This window comes from Patagioenas fasciata, chromosome 2 (genome assembly GCF_037038585.1).
Source record: "Patagioenas fasciata isolate bPatFas1 chromosome 2, bPatFas1.hap1, whole genome shotgun sequence".
Lineage (NCBI taxonomy): Eukaryota > Metazoa > Chordata > Aves > Columbiformes > Columbidae > Patagioenas > Patagioenas fasciata.
In genome coordinates, this window is record NC_092521.1 from 39890398 (window position 1) to 39913029 (window position 22632).

General features: G+C 40.2%; 1 protein-coding gene across 1 annotated transcript in view; it reads right to left on the reverse strand.

The window, feature by feature from the left end:
• The window catches only part of RAB2A (RAB2A, member RAS oncogene family), a 41789-nt gene extending 19880 nt beyond the window's left edge, over positions 1 to 21909 (reverse strand). The window contains exons 1-4 of the mRNA XM_065830270.2: positions 21746 to 21909; positions 21526 to 21657; positions 11541 to 11612; positions 7345 to 7412 (exon numbers count right to left, since the gene is read on the reverse strand). Coding sequence (XP_065686342.1) covers positions 7345 to 7412; positions 11541 to 11612; positions 21526 to 21571 — 186 coding nt within the window. The 5' untranslated portion in view covers positions 21572 to 21657; positions 21746 to 21909. The remainder of the gene's footprint in view (positions 1 to 7344; positions 7413 to 11540; positions 11613 to 21525; positions 21658 to 21745) is intronic.
• Between the last annotated feature and the right edge of the window lie 723 nt (positions 21910 to 22632).

Sequence of the window (22632 nt, forward strand, 5' to 3'; positions counted from 1 at the left end):
TAAGTATCATTACTTCAAGTATTTTTCATCTGACAATTGTGCTCTGCATCCCCCTGGCTTCCTCCCTGCCCCCCCCCCCCCCCAATGGGGAACAAGTTATTTCAAAGAAAACAAAACCAAAAGTGTGTAGGCTATTAGCCAAAAGCAATTTTTTAAATACATGTGTGTTATAATTGTACTTTGTCAGTCCTGCAGAGTAGGACCAACCCAAGTTTAGCTAGTTGCTGCAAGGAGCAACAGACAGAAGTAGCAGTATGGAAGCTCAGTATATATTAAAACCAGCTTTGACATCACAGAAAACAACCCTTCCATGATCCTCCAAAATCCAGGTTTTTTTTTTTTTTTGTCTTCTATATTAAAAAGCTTTTTTTCATAGAAGCACAGAATGATTAAGGTGGGAAGGTACCTCTGGAGAGCACCTGTTCCAACCCCCGGCTCAAGCGGGGCCACCCAGAGTCGGTTACACAGGCCCGTGTCCAGACAGATTTTTAATATCTCCAAGGACATAGACTCTACAGCCTCCATGGGCAACCTGTGCCAGTGCTCGGTGGGGCAGCGAGGAAACAGTAATGGCAGTAGCCAATAAATGAATGTTAAATGGGGTATTTCCCAAGACCATATTACATCTAGTACAGGTAACATAAGCCTTTGCTCTGAGGCAACTTCTGGTTATACCCACTTTCAGAGTTACACTACAGTGGAAATGGGAAAATGGAAGATCTTTTTGGTAACAGACAGACCACAACAGCTATTTCACATTTATGAACTCCCGCTCGGAGAAGGCCACCTGCAGGAATCAGTAAATGCATACTGAACATGCCTAACATGCACCCTCTCTCTTCAGCTCTGACTTGAGTAGTTCACTGACCATGAAAAAATGAGGGCCTCTGATAAACAAGTGATGGTTTAAGTTCTAAGTAACATTCTTTTTGGCCATTTTCTGGACTGTAAGCTTTTACAATTCATATCATATTAGTTTATAATAACAAGCTGTCTGATATGAGAGACTTATATAACCATAGTTCTAGGAATTTCAAGTCTTCAGAATGGTACAGAAATCTTCATCCCTGCTTGGACCGCAGAACTGCATGGACAAATGTTCTATGTGCTCCTCTAAATATGTCACAGTATACACAGAAGACCAAAATAATGAAGTAAGCAGAGCATGAAGCACTATCACCATCTTTGGTCACCAAGATACACAGAGGTTTAGGGCCTGCACCAAAGTTTTCAGGAACATTTAAGCTATGTAACAAGAGTTACTGTTCCTATAGGAAATCTCAGTGTCATTTCCAAGTGTGTGGTACAGTCATGTAGCAGTCAGTAGCATAACGTGTGGGCAAGTCTTTGCTATCAAGAAGCATTCCTTACAAGTTCCTTAATTTTTGAATCTGTAAACTGAGGAGGGGTGGGAAGACATGATGCAGTACAAAAAAGCAGATAATGAAATAGGATCAACATCAGCACATCTCCCTAGAAAACAGTCCTTAAATTTTACTGAATTTTCTCTTCCCAATGCTGAAGAATTTGAAGAGTTTCTCTAAGGACAAAGTTATCTGAGTACCTCCCAGCAAGTCTTCTACATCCAAGCTGACCAACAGTTTTTTATCAGGAGGAACCTTTATAGCATATATTCACATGATAAATGAGAAACCACAATGCATCATAGCTGCTAGCTCTAGACTCCGTCACTTGTAAAAGTGGCATACATGTATGGCACCTTCAAGCCCAGTGACAGAATGCCTCATTCACATTAGGAATTATTACTCATTTAAACTCATTTATACTTTCATAAGCTGTATTAAAAAAATAGAAAGACAACTAAGAAACAACCAGCTCACACAAGTGTCACACTGCCTGTGACAACTGCCAGTTAGGAACTACTCTACAAATTTGATCCCTGGAACAGAATGTTCCAGAAAAAGAGAAGAGCAATAAGTACCTATGAATGTAGTTTTGAAAGTTATAAACAAATAAACAGCCTTTCAGTCACATGGCAACTTGCTTACAAAAAGGCATTAATCCTTCTTGCAATTGTCTTCAAAATAAAAATAATTTTAAGGTGCTTTACCAGCATGTAGTACAAAGAATAGGCAGAAAAGTAGTACAAAAATTAAAAAACAAACAATCCCTCCTCCCTGCAACATGCACCTTTGTAGCAAAGACTTTCCCAAACAAGAACAGAACTAAAGACACTTACAAAGAAGAAGCCGTAACATTTTAAGAAAGCGTCAGAATTTATATGGAGGATTCAGCCAGGTTAGATGTTGCTTCAGAATAACCCTGTCAGCTTCCTAATATGAACTGAAATTTCCAGAGGACTAAAGATCCTGAAGGGTGAAAGTATATATATATCTAAATACAGATCACTTGTACATATGCCTTGTCTTCTAATGTTGTTGAATGCATGTCATTTAGAGATCCAAAGCAGTTCCCAGCACATCACAGAAACAGAGAGCTCTGGTCCTTCATTATTAGAAGTATTCTTATGATTTATTTCAGGTTCTAAATATATTAGAAACCTTTAGGTTTTAAGTAGCTACCCTCACTAAAATGGGAGCTCCACTAAGGACAAAAGGAACTGATTCGTCCTCCTTCCATCTAAGGCCTTATATTAAGAAAGAGCTTGCTATTGTAGAAAGCCACAGATAAATTGACATCTATAACGAGTCATAAAATAAAATACCAATAATGTAGTATTTCAATGACCAAATACATTTAAGCATGTGACAGACAAAGGCTTGTAAACACTAAGTCAGAAGGTGTTTTGAGTTCTCAGCTTGCTAAAGTGCCATCAAGGATGTGAACAACAACTTAGCAACTGTCACTGAAGTTCAGATGATGGTCCTATTACACAAACTGCAACAGGAATAGCTCTCAAATTGACAAATTCCTCCCCTAATCTGTGAAACCAAAAATAAGTTAATGCTCCCATATAGCAGCAAATACGGTCTGTGAAGTGATGATCAAACTAGTTTCAGGAACCAAAACAGATCCTCTGCAAGTTTTTGATGCTACTTCGCAGAAGTAAAACACAGGCCATGAGCACCGAGTCATCACTACTTCAGCTGTAAGATGTAGCCACATTCTTGCAGGTACAATGGCTAAAGAGTCAAATTAGTAAAAAATTCAGTAAAAGAACTCACCAACTGTCAATGGACATAAATATGCACTGACTACCAAAGCAAATAGAAAATATCATGAAGTAGACAATTAGTAAAGAACTCTCAGTGGGAAGTGCTACATCCTAGCACTTGCCAACATCACCAAGATGATAACAAATACTCATTTAATGACTTAAGGGAACTTTATTTGCTTCCACTAGATCCAAAACATTTACAAATACACGAAAAATGACTGAATTTCCAAGAAAGATTAGTACATTCTGAATATCTGAAAGTGAACAGACAAGTCACACCGTGGTTTTAAGGAAACAAGACTTGGTTTCAACAATTATGTCTTCTGTCTTGCACAAATGTGTTTCTTTGTGCAAGCTCTCAACTGCTAGAAAACATTGTCAATTTAATTAGGAGGCTCACTTGTATGGAAACCAAGGAATTACTTGAAATTAGTTCATAGAAAACATGACTTCATATGTTTTGTCTTAGTCGAAGCAAGACTGGCTTTAGTCTAAGCAAGACTAAGGTGTTACGGAAAACTAATATATAAATATAAACTTTTTTGATCACAGATTTCCATGAAATGATGTAGAAATAGTTATTAAAATTATTATATTTAAATACACAGCAAAAATTCTCATTTATATCAATTTAACTTAGAGAATGTAAGTAGTATTACTTAATATGATCACTGATCTTTCCCCCTACAGTGTCTTGAAAGAACTCAAATTCCCTCTTTCAACTACTGCTTATTTTTACTCATCAACAATGACTTGTAACAGTCAATACAATACAGAACATTCTCCTCAACAACAAAAATGAAGGCTACTGACTCAGCCTGGTAACAAGCCTAGTATCTCTCTACAACAATGAAGTGTTTCTAAGGAGAAACAATTTTAATATTTTTCAGTGTTACACTGCCACAAAACAAACAACCTCATCTACACAGCTTGTTTAAACTCACAAAGCTTAGTATCTCCCAGAACGGTCATGTTGATCCTTACCAGCTTCTCTAACCCACTTCTAATTCCCTAAAAGTTATTTTTGCAAGTGACACTAGCTCAAACACTACACTTCCACAAAAGAGCAGCTTAAGTTTTCATACCAGGCAATTAGCAAGTAACTAGTTTGGACAAAAATATTTCTTAGTCTACCCAACTATTGAAAGCCATTACTGAGGAAAGGAAATAAGCTAGAGACTCAGGATAGACAAGACAAATGAACAATTTGGTCCAATACCTGCACTCCCTTTGACTGTTAGGTCAGTCAAATGATGCCTTTAGGTAGGCATCAGAAAAGTGAAACCCAAGGAGCCTCAGACTTAAAAATCTGGCTGTGCCACAGCACACATGGCAGCAAGCCCACAGGGCCCAACAGTGGAAAGCTCAGGAGTAGCCTGCAGGTGGGAGAGAACAGGACCCACTATTTGCTGCTCTAGACACACAATCAGCAGCAGAACTGAGACTGCAACACCTTACACCAAATATGCAAGAGCCACACTGTGTATCATGGAATGTGGGGCTTGGGTTTTTTTGTTGTTAGCTTTGTGACTTTTTTTTTTTTGGCGGGGGGGGCAGGGGTGGTATGGTGGTATTCTTTATTTTTTGGTTTGTTGTGTGTTGGGGTTTGTTTGTTTGTGGTTTTTGTGGGGTTTTTTGTTTGTTTTGTTTGGGGTTTTTGTTTGTTTTCTTTCCCTCATCAGACTGGTTTTACTAGACTACCAGCTCACAGAACCAATACTGGACTACAATTTCTAATTGGCACTCCTGGAGCAGATCTGCCAGTTCAGTCTCATCAGAACAGAGTTAGGTTTGCATACATGAAAACCAGACTGCAGTTATCAGGGCAAACTTCTGTAACAGTCCTGATCCAAACTAAGATGCTAATGAAAAAGTCAAATGTTATCAAATTACAAGAAAAGCACACAAACATATCTCACAGACATGCAACAGTGTTGGCTTCAGCTGCACCTGTAAGTTATGACATACTCTTGCAGTGAGGTATGTTGCAACTTCCACATACTCCTACTATTAAGATATACCTTTCATTGCAGCTGCAGTGATCTAGTGAAGACAACACAAACTGAGCATCACTGCACAGAAATATCTGGCCAGATAAATCTGAATTAAAGCATCTGACTCTCTTAAGAAAGCAGGTCCTTGCTCACTGTTAACTAGTCAAAACAAATCTTATCCAGTTTTCTACTTCCTATGTCTCTGCTCAAGATACTTCTGTTCAGTGATGGATTAAAAGCAGGTAGGTAAGGCTAATGCTAAACCACAGAAGTGTTGGTGCAGTGACTCAGTAAGCACCAATTGAAAACATAAATGCTTCTTGTATTTCCTTAACCATAGCTGTAATGAACTCTATCATATCAAACATAATTTTTCGCAGCTTAATAAATACAGAGATAGCACCAGTAACAGCTAGCAGTTTTTGCTAACAGAAAAAGAAACTGGGGAAGTGCTCAATGCAGATACACAATACAGACATGGTAACCATGGTCATTAGGGACATCTTCATGTACCTTAACACATTAAGTAAAACATTCCCTGACAATTACTTCATCATATTTCTTCAACATCTTTGCAGCAAATATCAGAACTGAGACAGTGGAATTTAGATATGCTTACACGTCAAAATTGGATTAGAATAGAAATATCCCATGTTTTAAAAATAAGATTGCATAGAGTTAAAATTTTAACTATGGCAAATAAACTAGGTCATTCATTGCTTACAATTTGCAAATTATTAACTCCAATACAAGCGTACCATCTACTTAGTATATGAAAGCTATTAATGAATATTTTTAATTTATGTATGATAAAGTTAAGAAGTTAGCCAGATAAAATCCCTGCCCCCAAACAGTTTAAGTTATAATCAAAAGCAATTCCATTGAAATTTGACTACTGGACACTTTGCAAGCATTCAAGAAACAAAAAAGGCTACAAAGAGCTACCAAGTCAGAGGCACTAAGAAAAACACAATCTACTCAAAAATTGGTGAAGTTCACTTGTATTCAAGGAACAGATAACAGCACATCAACAAAATCAGTTTGAAAGCCAATGAAAGACAGTGGCTGCATTGGTAGCAAAATTAGTAATTTTGTCTACAGAAAATTTGTCCAAATTTTAGGAAACAACGACCAATGTAGATATGTTCTCATGTAGTGACACTATGTACTAAATTCTGCTTCTGAAACAGGAGGTACGAGTGTTAGACACCACTTCAAGTGACGAAATTGTAAAATAAGTACGGTATTTTGGATATGACCTACTAAGTTAGCTAAAATATTGTGTTTGTTTACATTTTTATATACACAGACATTCATATATGCATGCCTACATACATGCACCTCCCTTCACTGATTTGCTATACCAAAAAGAGTACATACATGAGGCTATAGTTCATATTTGCCAGTTCCTAAAGGTATCCTAAAATGCTCTTTGAAAAAGGAAATAGACAGCCCTGCCTTAGGGATGAGCTAAGGGCATTTAAAAGACAGAGCTATCGGTATGGGCATCTTTAAGCCCTTGCATCACAAGTGTAGACACCAAGGCTGACTGCTCTGCAGTAAAGTGACTGACAAGAAGAAAACAGCTGACACTGCTAATGCATATTCTTAACCTGAATCTCCTCAAAAAGCAAAGTCTGTTTTTTGGTAGGCTTTTCAAAACTTTAGGCTTTCACCAGACCCTTCTTCATTGTCTGAAGTATTTACTATCTTAATTATTATAGTGAACTTGACTTCTTAAGATTTTTCCTATGGAAACAATGTGCCATATCTTCTCTTCTACATGGAAATGCAAACATTTCCTCCAGAGAATTCATAGTTAAAGCCACACATCACAATTTCCCAATAGGATGTTATGTTAACCAGATCCTGCATGAATGCACAGAAAAATATTATTTAGAGAAATCTAAGTTCTTAATAATAAAGACAACTTTCAAATAAAGTGAAACAGCACAAATTCCAGTTTTGCAAATCTGACAAACTGTTACTTGAGGAAGTTACAGTGCAAACAGCAGAAACTTGCACTGTTTTAAGAATACATCACACTAAAAGAGGAAATTTTAGCGAAATTTTAATCTTCATAGAAACCAAAGAAAGCTACAAGACAGAGTACATAGCCTGACATGGGTGCTGATAATACAATGCTTAATCAGAACAAAGAGAAAGATAGTAGAGCCACATGTTTAAAAATTTCTATGATTTGTTACTTACCGTATCCCATATCTGAAGTTTTATCTGTTTTCCATCAATAGTTATCATTCGAGCCCCAAATTCTACACCTGAATAGATTTTACAGAAGATCACGTTATTAACATGCATCAGAAAGAAGAATGTCAAGTACTATGAAAGCAAGAACGTACGTTTACGTTAATTCAACATTGTATTTGTAAGAAATAAATTATTTCACAATTTGCTTTTAGTTAATTTTCCAGCTGCTTGAAGAGCTGGAAAGCTTACTAGAAGGACGAAAGCTGTTAATTTCCAAGTGTTTTAAAAATGCATTAACTAGAGAAAGTGTCAAGGAGGTATTTCCTACAAAGTTTACCAAATGATTTAGTAGTTCTAGATCAAGAGGGAGAAAAACATGTCAATCTGAATGCAAACAGGAAATTGAAGAGTCACATTTAACACTTTACCAATGGTAGATTGCTGAAGTCAGTTTAGACAAAATTAAACCTACAATTCTTTATCAATAAAATATCCTATTAAGTGAGCATATAAATGTCACCTTCAACAGGATAAATTTTATTACTGTATTAATTAAAACTCATTTGCCTTTAACTAGGTAGTTTTGGAAGTGCTTTTTTCATAAAGATCAACCTTAATAACCAAGGGAAAAAAAAATTGTGTTTCAAACAAACAAAGGGATTTTCTTCAGTGGACAAATTCAGCCTTTTGTACTGTCTTTTAAAGCAATTTTAAGTCCATTAACAGTAAGTGAAGCATAAAATGAGGCTGTTACTACAGTAGTTAAAGTCTGACAAATGCTTAGAGATAGTGGACATATTTAAACGTGTCTTGGCAGTTGGTGTGGTGCTGTGTTTTGAATTTAGTATGAGAAGAATCTTGATAATATATCAGTGGTTTAGTTGTTGTTACATAGCAGTCTAGGACTTTTCAGCTTCTCATGCCGTGCCAGGTACAAAGCTGGGAGGAGGCACAGCTGGAACAGCTGACACCAGCTGGCCAAAGGGATATTCCACACCATATGACATCATGCTCAGAAGTAAATCTGAGGGAAGAAGAAGAAAAGGGGAGACATTCGGAGTGCTGGTGTTTGCCTTCCCAAGTAACCATTACACATGATGGAGCCCAGCTTTCCTGGAGATGGTTGAACACCTGCCTGCCCATGGGAAATAGTGAAGGAATTCCTTGTTTTGCTTGGCCTGTGTGTGGCTTTTGCTTTGCCTACTAAACTGTCTTTATCTCAACCCACGATTTTCTCACTTTTACTCTTCTGATTCTCTCTCCCGTCCCACTGAGGGGGAGTGAGCAAGAGGCTGTGTGGTGCTTAGTTGCTGGTTGGGATTAAACTATGACAAAAGACATCAAGTTTCCATTAATCAATGCTCCATATATCCATTACTTCAGAAAAAATAAAATCTGGAAGCATGAGTTTTGTCTAAAATTGGTAACTGTCCAGATTTGGACTGAAGTCTTCCACTAATGTGCCCTGATTTGAAGCATTCCAAATGTCTCTTCAAAAGCTTGTTTAGAATATTTGGGGAAGCAGCATTGCTTTCTGCAGAATGACTTTTGGGGAAGGCGACAAGAAGGAACTACTCTCCCCAACACAGGATATCGGAGACAAATAAAAAGACCTGGGCCAAAGAACACTGTGCTGTCTTTAGCATCCAAATAACTTGCAGTAAGTGCATGCAAACAAGTAGAAAGAATGTAGGGGGAGGGGCAGAAAAGAAGCAGCAGGTGAATGACAGTGCTCTGAAGTTGACTGCAAAGCCAGAGGAAGGCCCTTGGACTACTACAAGTGTCAACACTAGAGGTATTCCTTGTCTCAAAGTGCAGATATAGAGCTGCCAACTGAAATCCAGCAATCACCCTCAATGTTTAGTTTCTAAACACAACCCCAAAGAAAAATAAAAAGAATATTTATCCTGTTCCATCAAAATATCTGCTGGGAGAAAATTCTGAATTTGAAATAACACACAGTTTAATGCAAAGTTTGTTCTCTTAAGGAAAGAATAAAAGCTGTTCAGGTTTGCAGCAAGGGCATGTCCTAAGGGCAACAGGAAAATCAGAGTATTTACAGTGGGTTTTTGTCACCCTTATCTACTTACAAATGTTGTGGAGGGTTTTTGTGGGCTTTTTTGTTTTGGTTGGGTTTTTGTGTGTGTGTTTGGTGGTTTGGCTTAGTTTTGCCCCCTCCCAAGTGTATCATGCAGCCTCTCCCTCCCTCCATCATTTCTGTTAAGAACACATACTTCAGTACACAAAAGAAAATTAAATTGAGATAGCTGCATTGTAAGCTCTTTTAGAGTATGCTATTACAATTATGCAGAATTCTGAATATAGCTCAAAAACAGAAAAACACCTGCTTCTATGTATTCTTCTTTTCATTCCCCATCTTGTTTTCATTAGAGGTAAAGTTTCTCTATGAATTTTTTAAATCTTCAAGATAACATTTTAGGCTAGCTATACTAATACTTGGGGCTAAATTTTGCACACCTCTAGATGAAATGTCTTTTTCCACATGTCCAGTTTCAGTTTCCCTTCTCCACTCCTGAGCTGCTCACAGAAGGAATAGAATCTGCACTCCCACAGGCCAAAATCATTGTATTATATTGAAAAAAGTTAGGCCTTTTTATTCAGTCTAGGGGTTCTCAGGAGTTTTAGCATCATCAGTTGTAAGCGTATTACGTGACATCAACCCATCCCATCTCGCCCTGGATGGGTGCTCCCATGACTCTGAACTCATGTTCTTTATTTATCTCTGTCCTCCTAAATCTGTTTGGGAACTTGGGAGAGGAGTTCTGGTCAAAACACACACATACTCTATCACTGAAGTGAAAGGAGGCTGCTTCCAGCCTATGCCACTTCTTCCCCTTTCCCAGCAGCTTCCCATGTTCCACACCTACACCCCTCTTTACGCTGCTATCTTGGTTCACCCACATCCCACTAGCTTCAGTTTCTACTCCCAGATTTCAGCTAGCTATAAGCAAGGCAAAGAACTGGCACTACAGCCACCCTGCTGAGGTAAAGCTGTTTCCCACAGCCCATCAGTTTGCTGATGTGACAGGGCTGCCCAAGGCATAAGTGTCATGTATTTGGCAGGTCTGAAGAAGAAAAGATGACTATAACTCACACCTCCGTAAGGAACTTGGGCTCTTTATTCAGCTAGCCTGTCTGCTGCCAAGACCTCAGCAATACTTGAAAACTGACATTAGCCCAAGAATTTGAATTATATTAGACAGCCACACATAAGGTGTGGGAGGACTGTCAAGAGAGAAAGGGAAGCAAAGGGAAGCCATAATGAAACCACATGATACCTTCTGTTACATGAAGAATGTTTGTTTATATTTCAAGCATCTATTTCAGTACTCCTAAACACAGGAAGCCTACCTATTCCAGGGCACAAACTAAAAATAGAGACCAGGGACACATTTTGTGCAAGGCTCATCACAATTAAAGATGATAGGTTCCTTGAAATAACATCAAGAAGTTCAAAGGTTCTGCAACCTTATCAGAGGCTAGCATCTGTTACGCTTAACATGGAAACTCATCTGAAGACTAAGCTTGCCTACAAAAGAATTTATTCCCACACTATTCTTAATATTTTGTGTGGAACTATAAACAAAAATATGTATCATTTACTGTAGTTAGATCAGACACAATGTATTCTGTCAATATGTGTTCATTTCCCCTAGTATAAGTATGGTCCACATACAACTGACAATTCAGGAAGAAAAACTCCTGTCCAAACAGTGAATACACTTCAATCCTTCTTATTCAGAAGTTAGCCTTCCCAAATAGTAAACGCGTTTATTCATCTTTGAGGTTAACTTTGCTTTAGTTTATCTGTAACTAGTCTTCAAGGTTCTGTGGCGAGGCTAATATTCTGTTTCCTAGTGAAAAATCTGCGATTTGCATCACCATCAATGCACTCCAAGCTTGGCCAATTCCATTTCCATGTCCATTTTTTAGCTTTTCTGAAGAGACAGTTGAGATACTATAGATATTTTTAAAATTGTTTCAGATTGTACCTTCCCAATAAGAAAAAAGACCTCCACTTGGCTTTATTAACTAATGAATATTCATCAGCTAGAGATTCACTGCTACTTTAATACAGCACAAATCCTATATTACTGCAGCACAAACAACTCAAAAATGCATGTTGAGGTACCCTAGCTGCTTAACCATTATCATTGTAGGGGACAAAAGAGACCTACCAATAGTGAGATCATGTACTGGTTGAAACCGCTTGTCTGTGAACTGTAACAATAAACATGATTTCCCAACACCTAAAAAGAGAAAACAAAGAAATTTTAAGCAACTTTAAAAAAAATGTTACGAACCAATAAATATTAATTTGACCAAATGGTATACATTGTTTAAAATTCACTACTAGAACTTGAGATACTAGGTTTCACCTACTTTGCATGGTAACAATTTCATAACAGAAGAGCTTTTGAAGTTACAGAAACATTGAAGTCAAAGCAGTTATCTTCAAAAATTCAACAAAAATTATTCTTTAGAAAAAGTAGTTCTGACTTTAAAATTAGGCAGAAAAAGAATTTCCTAACAGACCTTTACAGTATCATTCCATATCCTCTCTTCACAGTAACTACAGGTCTTGCTGTTCCTCACAACCCTACTTCTGCTTCCTGTTCGGTACTTTCAGCTTTCTTCCAAGCTACCTGGATCTTCAATAGCACTTCACTCCCATCCATCTCTATTTATCAGTTGAGAAAACAACAGTTCATAAATGGCTGCTTACAACCACTATGTGCTATTGCCCACTGGTTCCCAATAGGCAGACAACAGACAAACAACATATACATTGTCTCCCTCAGATGTCCCGATTTCAGACCCAAACGGGTTAACTACTTCACATTACATAAGACACTGGTCAGCAAAAGGGCAACTCCTTCTGTTCAGGAAATCACAGAAAAGTAAAAGTTAATGCAGTCAATAGAAGCACTCTAACTACCAATGTTTGTAAAAATAACACTTCTTACAGTTTATTTTTCCTTGTTCTCTTAACTTGGAAGGGCCATTCTTCCCATTCTGCTCAGTCAAATTTCCTATTTTCCAACTTTTAAAACTAAACAGTCATACATTGGGCTTACGCACATTTAAACTCTGAACTATATAACATAACATATAATACTGTAGCATCCAAGTTCCCACTGTACTTTATCTGTCCAGGAAGATCGGGCTGTTTTAGTCACATACTAGAAGGTCAGCAACAGCTGATCAGAAGTGATACATCTGGTAATGAAAGACAGCAAACAAAGAGATAAGGAAAAGAACCACACCGCAAGACATAAGAGATGCATACCAGAGGTTTGCATACAGTGACGTTGATCTTTCTTTTACTAAATTAAGCAAAGTTTTTTTAGTATGGTTTAAAAAGTACAGTCTATACAAAATCATAATCAGTGCCCACCTGTCATTTTGGTCTTGAAAACTAAGCACAGTGGCCAGTTTCAATGAAATCTAACAGAAATAGGAGACTTGCAATTATTTCCTCACAGAAGTATTTGTGACAAATTGATGAGACTGAGCTTAATATCCCAAGCAATGCAGCAATTCCAGTAGCCTAAGCCAGTTGTTGGTGCTGCTCTCCCTACTCTTTTCCCTACATCATGTTTGTGCCCCTTTCTCCATATTGCTTCAGAACTCATCTAACTAAGCCATTTCAGTTGTCTGCTGGGTTAGCACACTAACCTGACAAGAAGAGTGACAAAGCAAAATAAATGGCTCAATGCAGGGGCAGGGAAGCATGAGTTAGTTCAAATGAGGGAAGAGAAATGCAGCAGCCAGCAGATCAACAGCTTATAGTGGCAAGGAATGACAGCCCAAGGCAAAGTTTGTAGCATTAGCCTTAACAGATCTGTCTTCTGTAGCTCCTCTGTCTTATGATAGCAAGCTGTCAGAACACAAGCAACTTCGAAGCAAGTGTAGACTTTAACCAACAAAATTAGCATATGAGGAATGGGGGAGACCATTGGAGGTAGGAAAGAAACAGGGAAAAAGGACAGGCAGAGTATTGGAGCTGTAAGACCAGATAATGCAAATCTTTAAGGAACCTTAAAATTCTTAAAAATTCTTCAACTCAGAGAACAGAGTTTACATATACAGATAACTTTTATATCACCAAGAAAATATGGCTACCCTGTCACAGAACATAATAACCATCTCACTTACAAAAAACACCCCTATAATTCACACCAGAAATAGAATGGAGAATACCTTTCACCATTTACCTTACACAGTGATTTCAGTATCATTGGATAAGCCAGAACCTCAAAACTATCCAATATTTCTGCAAAAATGTTACAGCACTAGAAAAATGTTTCAAAACCTAACTAAAGCAACACTTAATTACGTGTCCCAGTACCAGTTCTTAAGTGTGAATCTGATATTTTTTTCTTCTTGTATGGCTGATGACCAGCTTGGTTCAGGAGAACAAGCATACATTAGCATTAGCCCAGCAAAGATGACAGAGAAGCACAGCTCCTTTGACGCAAGTTCTCCCTCAAACTGGCACAAGATGACTGCACTTCTACTTACTTCAATGTAGCAGGCGTTTTCAGAGCAGATTGCAGACTGATGGGTTCATACACAAAACCAGTAGAAATAACTAGCTTCTGTCTAGTGCCATTGTTGCTACTCCAGAACCTTCCGGCAAAAAACCATCTGGAAGTCCCTAAGTTTTGTACTGTTGTTGACTGAAAAAGAGGTTCAAAAACTTGCAAACAAAGCTGCAGTGACTGTGAAGTTTAGGTTATAATCAATTTTAGATAATACTTATCAACTTTTTATTGCCTACATTTAAGAGTAATACTTCATTTTAATTTTATAGTTTTAAGACATTGCAAGTTTGTAACCAGGAAGTGCTACAATAGCAGCTTGTGGCCCATTCACTTCCAGAGCCTGAGCAGACTGTGCCATCACAAACACAGACAGGAACCTGTATTGGGAACAGGAGCTGTTTATGAACTCCTGAGCAGTTCACCACCTTGTGACATAAACAGATGCTGCAAAGATCAATTAACAGCTGCATGGTAACTAATTCCATGGCATAAAAATGGTTTAAAGTCACTGCACTGGTTAACTCTAAGAGCAAATTGGCTGTTTACCACATATCTCGTTCACTTAGCACTGTAAATCTTATACCTGAAATGAGGCAGACACTCTGGGAAAAGTAGGTGAGTACGTCTTATGATAGTCAATTGTAAGATACAAAAGGGAGAGATTGAGTTATTTATTAACTAATTCTCCATTTTATTGCCACAATTACTTTAATATAGCTTCAGATAAACTAACCCTAGAGAAACAAAAAAAACAACTCAGTATCTTAAACCAAGAAATGAGCAGAGATTGGATACACTTCACCAACAAACACAGTAAACAAAAGCTCTTGCTTAGAAACAAATTAAAACAATGGGTTATGTGCTCATAGGGGAGCAGCATGCTTCTTTGCAAGTGCCTGTTCTAGGATCCATCCCTTCACCACTTCTTAATACCCAGTGATGGGAAGCAGAACTTGTGCTACAATAGTTTTACCTTCCGGCTCTGAATTTCAAACTATCTGCCTGAGCTGATTCTCCAAATTCCTCTGCCTCCTTCAACAGCTTCCTCTTTATCTGGGTGCTGCTCTGCAGGCAGTTTCTATAGACAAAGGGTTGCCAGAGCTTTGTCCACCTTGGCCCAACACCTCCCTTCCTTATATCAACATTAGTGTTCATTTCACTGCTCAGCAAGCCAGAACAGCTCAGTGGCAAATCTCACCACTCCCTTCTCACTCATACAGTTGTGCAGTGAGCTAAACCAAGAAATTGATCCAGCATAAAACTACAGTCACCCAAAACACTAGTATGTGCATGAGACTAGGGCTACGAAATATATGGCAAAGGGAAGGGTTGTTCTTTTCAGTAGTAGGATGCACTCATGACCGCTAAAAAAGTAGCTCTGGAATCACAGCACTGGTGATGATACAGCTGAGCCAGTTAAATGGCCTTTGCTAAGAAAGCTGACTTTCTTCCTTCTCCCCTTCCAGCTCATGTCACCCCATGTGAATAGTGCAAGGAAAGTTCAGTGGTCAGTGGCAAAGTCAGAGGTGCACTGCTCTCAACATGAGGAAAACTTACAGATTTTTCCTACCACTAGATGATACTCATCTACTGTCAGATTACAGCCAAAAGAAAAGTCTCCACAACAATTTAAACCAATTTAACTAACTGCTACAGTCTTGTTCCCTCCACTGATGTCTGTATGTCTTAAAAAGCTGATCTAGCTCAAAACTAGAAATGCCTCAAAAAGGAAGGGGTAAAGAAGCTACAATAATTTCCTTACGTGTTCACATAAGCACCACTACAGCCAAAGAAAGGTGGCAGAAGAACTGCAGTAGTAGCCATCTCAATCTGGGTATTGAAAGTGAAACCTGAAGACAAATATCTTTAGTTAACCTGCTAGCTGCCTCACTCCTACCCACACAGTGCCACGTCCTTCCTCAGAATAGCTCTTACACTTTACTGACCATACCTGCTATTTGTTTGGTATTGTTTTTAAATCATCTTTGTGAGCAGAACTGACTCGCTGAAGGATCAGACAAGTGCTGATGCTGACAGCTATGAAGCAGAAGTTCACAGCTGAGACAAGGAGTGGTAACCAGGTCCACCCATTTGGGCAGCAGATAAACATTGGATTAACTCAGCCATTTCACATAACTGTATTGTTGTTTCTTCACAAGACAGGGTGATCAATCAGCTCAACACACAGGGAGATTAAGAATTACTCCACCTTTGGTATCTTGCTCTCACTGATCCTCTTAGGTCCAGTTTGCTCCCTTGAAAATACTCCAGACCTTGGAAAGCACCTCCCCAGGCCAACTCAGCTGATTCAGCCATCAAATAAAAAGTTAACCCCCAAAGTAGGTAGCTTTATACTGCATTCAAAGTCACCACAAGGCAAAGGGAGCAAGCCTTCCTCTTTTTACATGTAATCAACTATGTCAACTTGGATGCTGACGAAACCAAAGCCCCAGTAACAACTGAACAGAAACAAGTCTTACCCCCCTTTAGAAAACAAAGACAGAATCTTCAAATAGGCTAAGGACAGTCTCAAACAACACACAAGTCTCAACACAGATTTTAAAACCAACTCAGATTTAATACAGGTAATTAAATAGTACAAATGTTACAAGATACATAGCTCTAACCTGGTTTATGAACTGTTTCTAGTTCTTTCTAGTGGTCTGCACAGCTTCCAGATGTTTTGTACGCCCTTTTTTTTAATCACAAGACACAGCTCATTCCCTCTCCCTCCCCTCCAACCACAGCATCTTTATGCAACTCAGCGAAGTGCAATATTACTGCATCACAGGCCTAAGCATAATGACACATTAACCTAAAACAAAGATTTTTCTTAACCTCTTTTTGGCCAGTTAACTGTTAGTCACAACCCTGTCACCAAATTGGAACATTAATTTAAATTAATAGGAGGGACAAACTACAAGGTTCCAAACTGCCAGTTACAGAGCAAAGGAACTTCACACATCAATTACAGCATGGACAAGAAGTGAAGAAAAATAACCTCCAAAATCCTTCATGATGACTTTAAGTTTGTGAAAAATAATGTCATAAAAATGGCTTTTAAACACTTTTCAAAGATGATTCAGCTTCAACACTTAAACAAATAAACACTGCCATAAATTATTTACAACAGTGTATCTGAAGCCAATGATGTAAGTTTTCCTTTCTACATAAAAATAAGTGCAGACCTACAAACTGAGAGAGTCTGTTCACCTCTATCACATTTCATTTAGTATGGCACTACTCAACTGCTAACTCCATGCAAAATTAAACTACATGAGCCTGCAGAAAATGTCTTCATGTCCTGGATGATCACAAGAGACTTAAAAATCTGCCAGCCATTCATAATAAAAGGGTTTTAGTTGAGGTTGGGGGAAGGACTGACTTTATTTTAACTAAAGGTTAGAATTAATATGAGGCCACACAGTAATAGTTTCATGAAACCATTTGTACAGGCATCTACCTAGAGTTTGTTATTTTTAGTTACCATCTAAGAAGCATGCATGCAACACCTAGTATCTGCTCTTTTAGGGATCAAAGTATCATTGAAAGGGTCCCAAAGCAAGACATAAATAGCTCAGACCAGTACTCTGGTTTTCAGTACAAACAAGTTCTCAAACTACTATGGGGTGTTAACAACAGCTCTAGTGAGATGAAAACCTGTTTAGTTATGAAGTATTGTTATATACTCATAGGAAATAAGGGCAAGAGGGTCTGGTCAGGCACATTGCTAGCTAATAACAGCTGCTGTTCCAGAACAAAGTGAACAGACACTAGAAACATTTCACAAGGGGGACTGAAAAATAAAGCCAATTCAATTGCTTAATTTCAACATTTGAGAATCTCCTAGACAAGTGAAATGGGTGAATAGACAGTTTACTTTACTCTAGAGAGTAAGGAAAATTAGATCACCAAGCAATTATACTTTCTCTCATCATCTTCTGCTAATAAGAACAACTTTGAGATATTGTTGGTTTATAACCAGCAACTATCTGCTGAAATTAAAAGGCAACTGTAAGTTCACTATGCAAGAAGCTCTGAGAGTTGCTGAACTAATACATTCGAGAAAAGCAGAAGACAGACCTGCTCATGGAATATGCAGCAACACTGATCACAAAGAGACATTTAGATGGGATACAGCTGACAAGTTATGCTGGGGGCAAGAAATCTGACCATTGCAAAATAATTATTTCAGGTATGCTAAAGTTCAATAGCATTCTCTGGTAGAATCTAGCAAAAATACTCTAATATAAGAAAATATCGTTTAATGCATATTAAATATTCTGGGAAAAAAAAAAGACACACACAAAATACAACAGCAACAAAAACCACAAAACAAAACCAAAACCAAACAAAACAACCCAATGCAAACCAAAAAGCAAACAGCTCTGGTCTCTACAGAAATCTCACTTATTGTTCCCAATTTATTCCCATGTGGTACACTGCTAGTAAGAAAAACATTCAAGCAGAAAAGAAGATTTCACCATCAGACAAGAAAACTTTTAAGAAAAAAAAAATGACAGACTTTCAGTCACCAACTGCAAAAATAGGTAATACTTGTGTGCTAGAGAGTATTCACCCTGGCTCAGAACAAAGCCCATCTCAACTGATAGATGTGCAAGGAAGAATGGATAAACACACCAACTCTTACCAGCAATCAAAATTAAAAGGATACTATCAACGACCAAAACAAAGATCTCGGAGTCCTAAGCTGAATGCACCACCTATGCTTCTAAATGCATGCGCAAACTCCTACAATGTTTTGGAAATATCCAGATGAAAATATTTTTCCTCATTAACTCTCACAGCAGTCAGTATTCCATAATACTTGCATTTTTCTCTTAAAAATACCTGCTCCATGAAATTGTACAGCAACAGCTGAAAGACAGCCATGCCATTTCAGGCCATCACCATAACAGAAAACTAGCTAGATGTTTAAAGAAATCTGACCACATAGAAAAAAACAAAAACAAACAACAAGCTTTTTTAAAAAAAATATTAAAATGTAACAACCAGAATAGAATCAATCCAATGTTCATAAAGCTACTGTACCTGAAGTACTAGCAAAAGAAAGTCACTGAATGTCAGTGACCAATGAAGCAAGCAATGCAAGGGGAAAACTGCTGTTGAGCAAAAAGCAGCCTTGCATAGGCAGTTTCTGTGGCTGTCATTTTAAGAGACTGAGATCATACTGAATTCCTGTGTTTAAGCAGATGAAAGCATGTGGAAATCACAATCCAGAGAAGACACATGCAGGTTTCTTGTATAACTGCAGGGGTTTTTCGTTGGTTTGTTCATGGCTCACATAACCCACTTGGTTTTGTAGTAGTGAAAATGAAGAGGAGCTAAATGTTAACATCTGTCTTCAGCTGATGCTGTCTCACTTTTCTCCTACAGTTTGTTTACAACTAATTGCTGAGTCACCAGGCAGCTGATCCATTTCCAAAGACTCTAAATCAAGTCTCAGAGACAAATTTCTTGATCCCTATGAAAAATCACATGGCCTCCAAGGCCACTGGCATATCCTCACTTGTTGGAATACTGTGGCAGACAGCCACTGGAACTAAAAAGGACAGTCCCAACCCACTCTTAATTTCCATCAGCAGAGCTGTGAGTTCAGTCGCCTTCATCTGAGGAACAGTAGAAAGACCTAAACCACCACAGTCATTTTGCAACAAACAACTGTGCACAACATAAATTGGCTCTTCAGTACTAGCTATATTGAAATACTTAAAAGGCTCATAGGAGATCTAAATAAAAGCAAAACCAGCTTACTGCTATCGGCATATTTAATTTACTTCAAGAATGACTGCTGCAGTATTCTTAATTAGCTTCCTGTAGCAACTCTGAATAAAAGCCACAGGAATTTAAAAACAAAGCAACAAACAAACAAACCAACCAACCAACCCACCCAAACCAGTGAACTGTTTTCCTCTCTGTGATTCCCTTCTCTATCTCACTCTTCCCCAACTTGGCTCTTAAGCAGTTTAAACAACTTCAGAAGTGACACACACATATTCTGTATTTCACATTTCAAGGAACTGAAATGCCAAAGTGCAACACATACCATTACACTGAGGATATTTGATGGTAAAATTTTAGTCAATGGAGGATCAATGTACCAAACTAATTGTTTTCCGCTGTCTATACCACTTTAACAATCATAGTTTTTAGAGATACACCAGAATTGGCCACCTGTTCTGAAGCACTATCATTCTCAATTCTGCACTACCATTCTGCATCCCCCTGGGCAGACAAACCCCTTCTTACTTCTCTTGAATCTGCTCAGGTAATCTCTTGTCCCCTAGTTTAATGAACTGTCACTCACCTAAATACTCAAGAAAAATCAGAATTTGCACTTATCGTCTACAGTCTAATAATGCTTCCAACATGGTCACTATAGCTGTGATATACTTCCTAACATTAATCTGTAATACAGCTGCTACTGCAGTAGTCTAAAAATGCTTTCAGAGTTTAAATGTAGGTTCAAAAAAAGATAAAATCACATAGTAGTTGCATCCAGTGTATTTAACGACCTCATGTGTAATGCAACTGTAGTGCATAATTACATTCTAGCAACAAATATTTTTGTACATAGGTATGAAGAACAATTATGCAAGTATCCATGGAACAGCATGTAAAATGACAGCCGTGTCATCAAACTTTATGGAGAAGGCGCTTATTTAGGTATGAGAAAAACAACAAGAAAGATGCACAATGCACAGGCACAATAGTTACCTATGTTAGTTATCTTGTTCTGACAACAGTTTGATGAAAGCATGCTAATGCTACTCATGTCCAAACTATGCTGAGGAAGCTTAGAATATATTGGCAAAGGGGCTGCAAAGAGCAGTTCCTATCAGCACATGGTTATGCCTGCAGCATTCGTAAGCATTATTATTTGTCACATAGCAGTCAATGACAAATAGAATAGAGCAAGTTTCTAAAGAGTGGCAAGTAAATGAGTGAAGAAGGGAAGAGACCATAGAAGCAACCTGAAGCATCTCGGAAAGCTAGTCAGAAAATAATTTTAAAATAGTCCCTGTAAATTAGAAGGAAAGAGCCACGAATTTTAGTTTTGCTTTGACTGCATGTCTTGGCAAAGTTTGCTATAGCTCCTCCAGAAAGGGCATCCTTGAAGCCTGAGCTGAAGGTACCTCACAGGAATAGCCTTGGTTTCACCACAAAACAGCGGGATGGCATGCAGTACCTCTCAGGTCTCACTGCTGCGGGGATGCAAACAAGGGGCACTCCCCAGGTACAAGTTTCGCAGTGGCAGCGCCTTCACCATTCCCCCGCCAGGCTCAGATGCCGCAGGCAGGGGCGTGACACAGCCTGACTTGCCCCGCGGCCTGTCAGCCAGGCCTGGAGGCGGCTGTTGGGCTTTCAGGCCTGGTGCAGGGCCCGCGGCCGCCGGGCGCAGAGCGGCCGAGAGGCAGGCCGAGGGCCCGGGCGGGGCCCAGCGCAGAGGCGGGGGGAGCCTCCTCTTCGCGCAGAGCCACCACGTCGACGACGCCAGCACTGCGGAAATGAGAGCGGAGAGCCCGGCCCGGCTCCCCGCTCCGCCCGCCCCCCGCTCCCGGGGCGGCCCCTCCGCGTCGTCCCCGCCGCTCACCTGTGTCCCCGATGATGATATACTTGAAGAGATAAGCGTAGGCCATGGTCGCCCGCTCCCCGCCGCTCCGGCTCCCGCTGGCTCCTTCGTGACGCGCGCGCTCTCCCCCCGCCCCCGCTGTCAGGGCTCGCGCTGCGGAGAGGTGGAAACGGTTAAAGGCCACCGGGCGGCGGCCCACTCGCGCCGGGCGCCTCCGCGGCCACCACTCGCTCTCTCCTACCTCCGCCCCTGTCACCGGCGGGCTGCGCTCGGTCGCTGGTTGCCCTACCGCCACTCCCCGAGGCGCCGGGGAAAAGCAGACGCGGCGACGGGAAGAACGGGCGGCGAGAACAATAACAGGCGCCGAGCGGCCCCCGACCCTCCGGCAACGTCACGCACCCACCTCCTCGCTCCGCCCCACCCCCGACCCGGAAGTGCTGAGGCAGCCGCGGGCGGGGGCGCGCGGTCGCCTCCCGCCGGCGTGGGGGCGGGGCTCCGGCACTGGCCCCGCCCAGCCGGCCGGAGGGCTGAGGGGAGGCGGTGGCCCGGGGCCCTTGGAGCGGGGGCTGAGGGGCTGAGTGGCAGGATCCCGCTCTCTCGCCCGCACTGGCGGGTGTCGGGGTCGCTGCGTGTCACTTGTCTTGGTGGGAGGAATAACCGGCAGGGTGCGCCCGTCCCGGGGGGCCGGGCTCTCCTCCAGGGGGTGTCTCGTCTGCGGGCGCGGTGGCGTCGTCCCCCTGGGTGACTCCGAGCGGCTTCGCCGGGGGGAGAGCGTCGCCTTGTGGGAGGGAGACAGGGAAAAGGAGATTGGCGGCAGCCGGGCCTTTGGTAGGGGCTGCCGATCCCGGTTCGCACCAGGGGGAGCGGTGCTGGGGGACGAGGCTGGGTGTCGGCGGAGAAACACCCAGCGCGGCTGTTTGAAGCAGTTATGGCATTTCTGGCCGAGAGGTTGCAGGAGAAAACGTTTGTCTAAGGCTGCTAAGCCACCTCTGAGCTAGAGAAGCCTTTAAGCTTAAGCACACCAGTGAGCGATTCTGTATGGATTTGTTTTCATCACTTGTCAAACTTAGAGTTCGTTTGTTTTCCCTTCTGTTTCTGTTTGGGCCCCTCAGTTCCAGAAGGACAGGG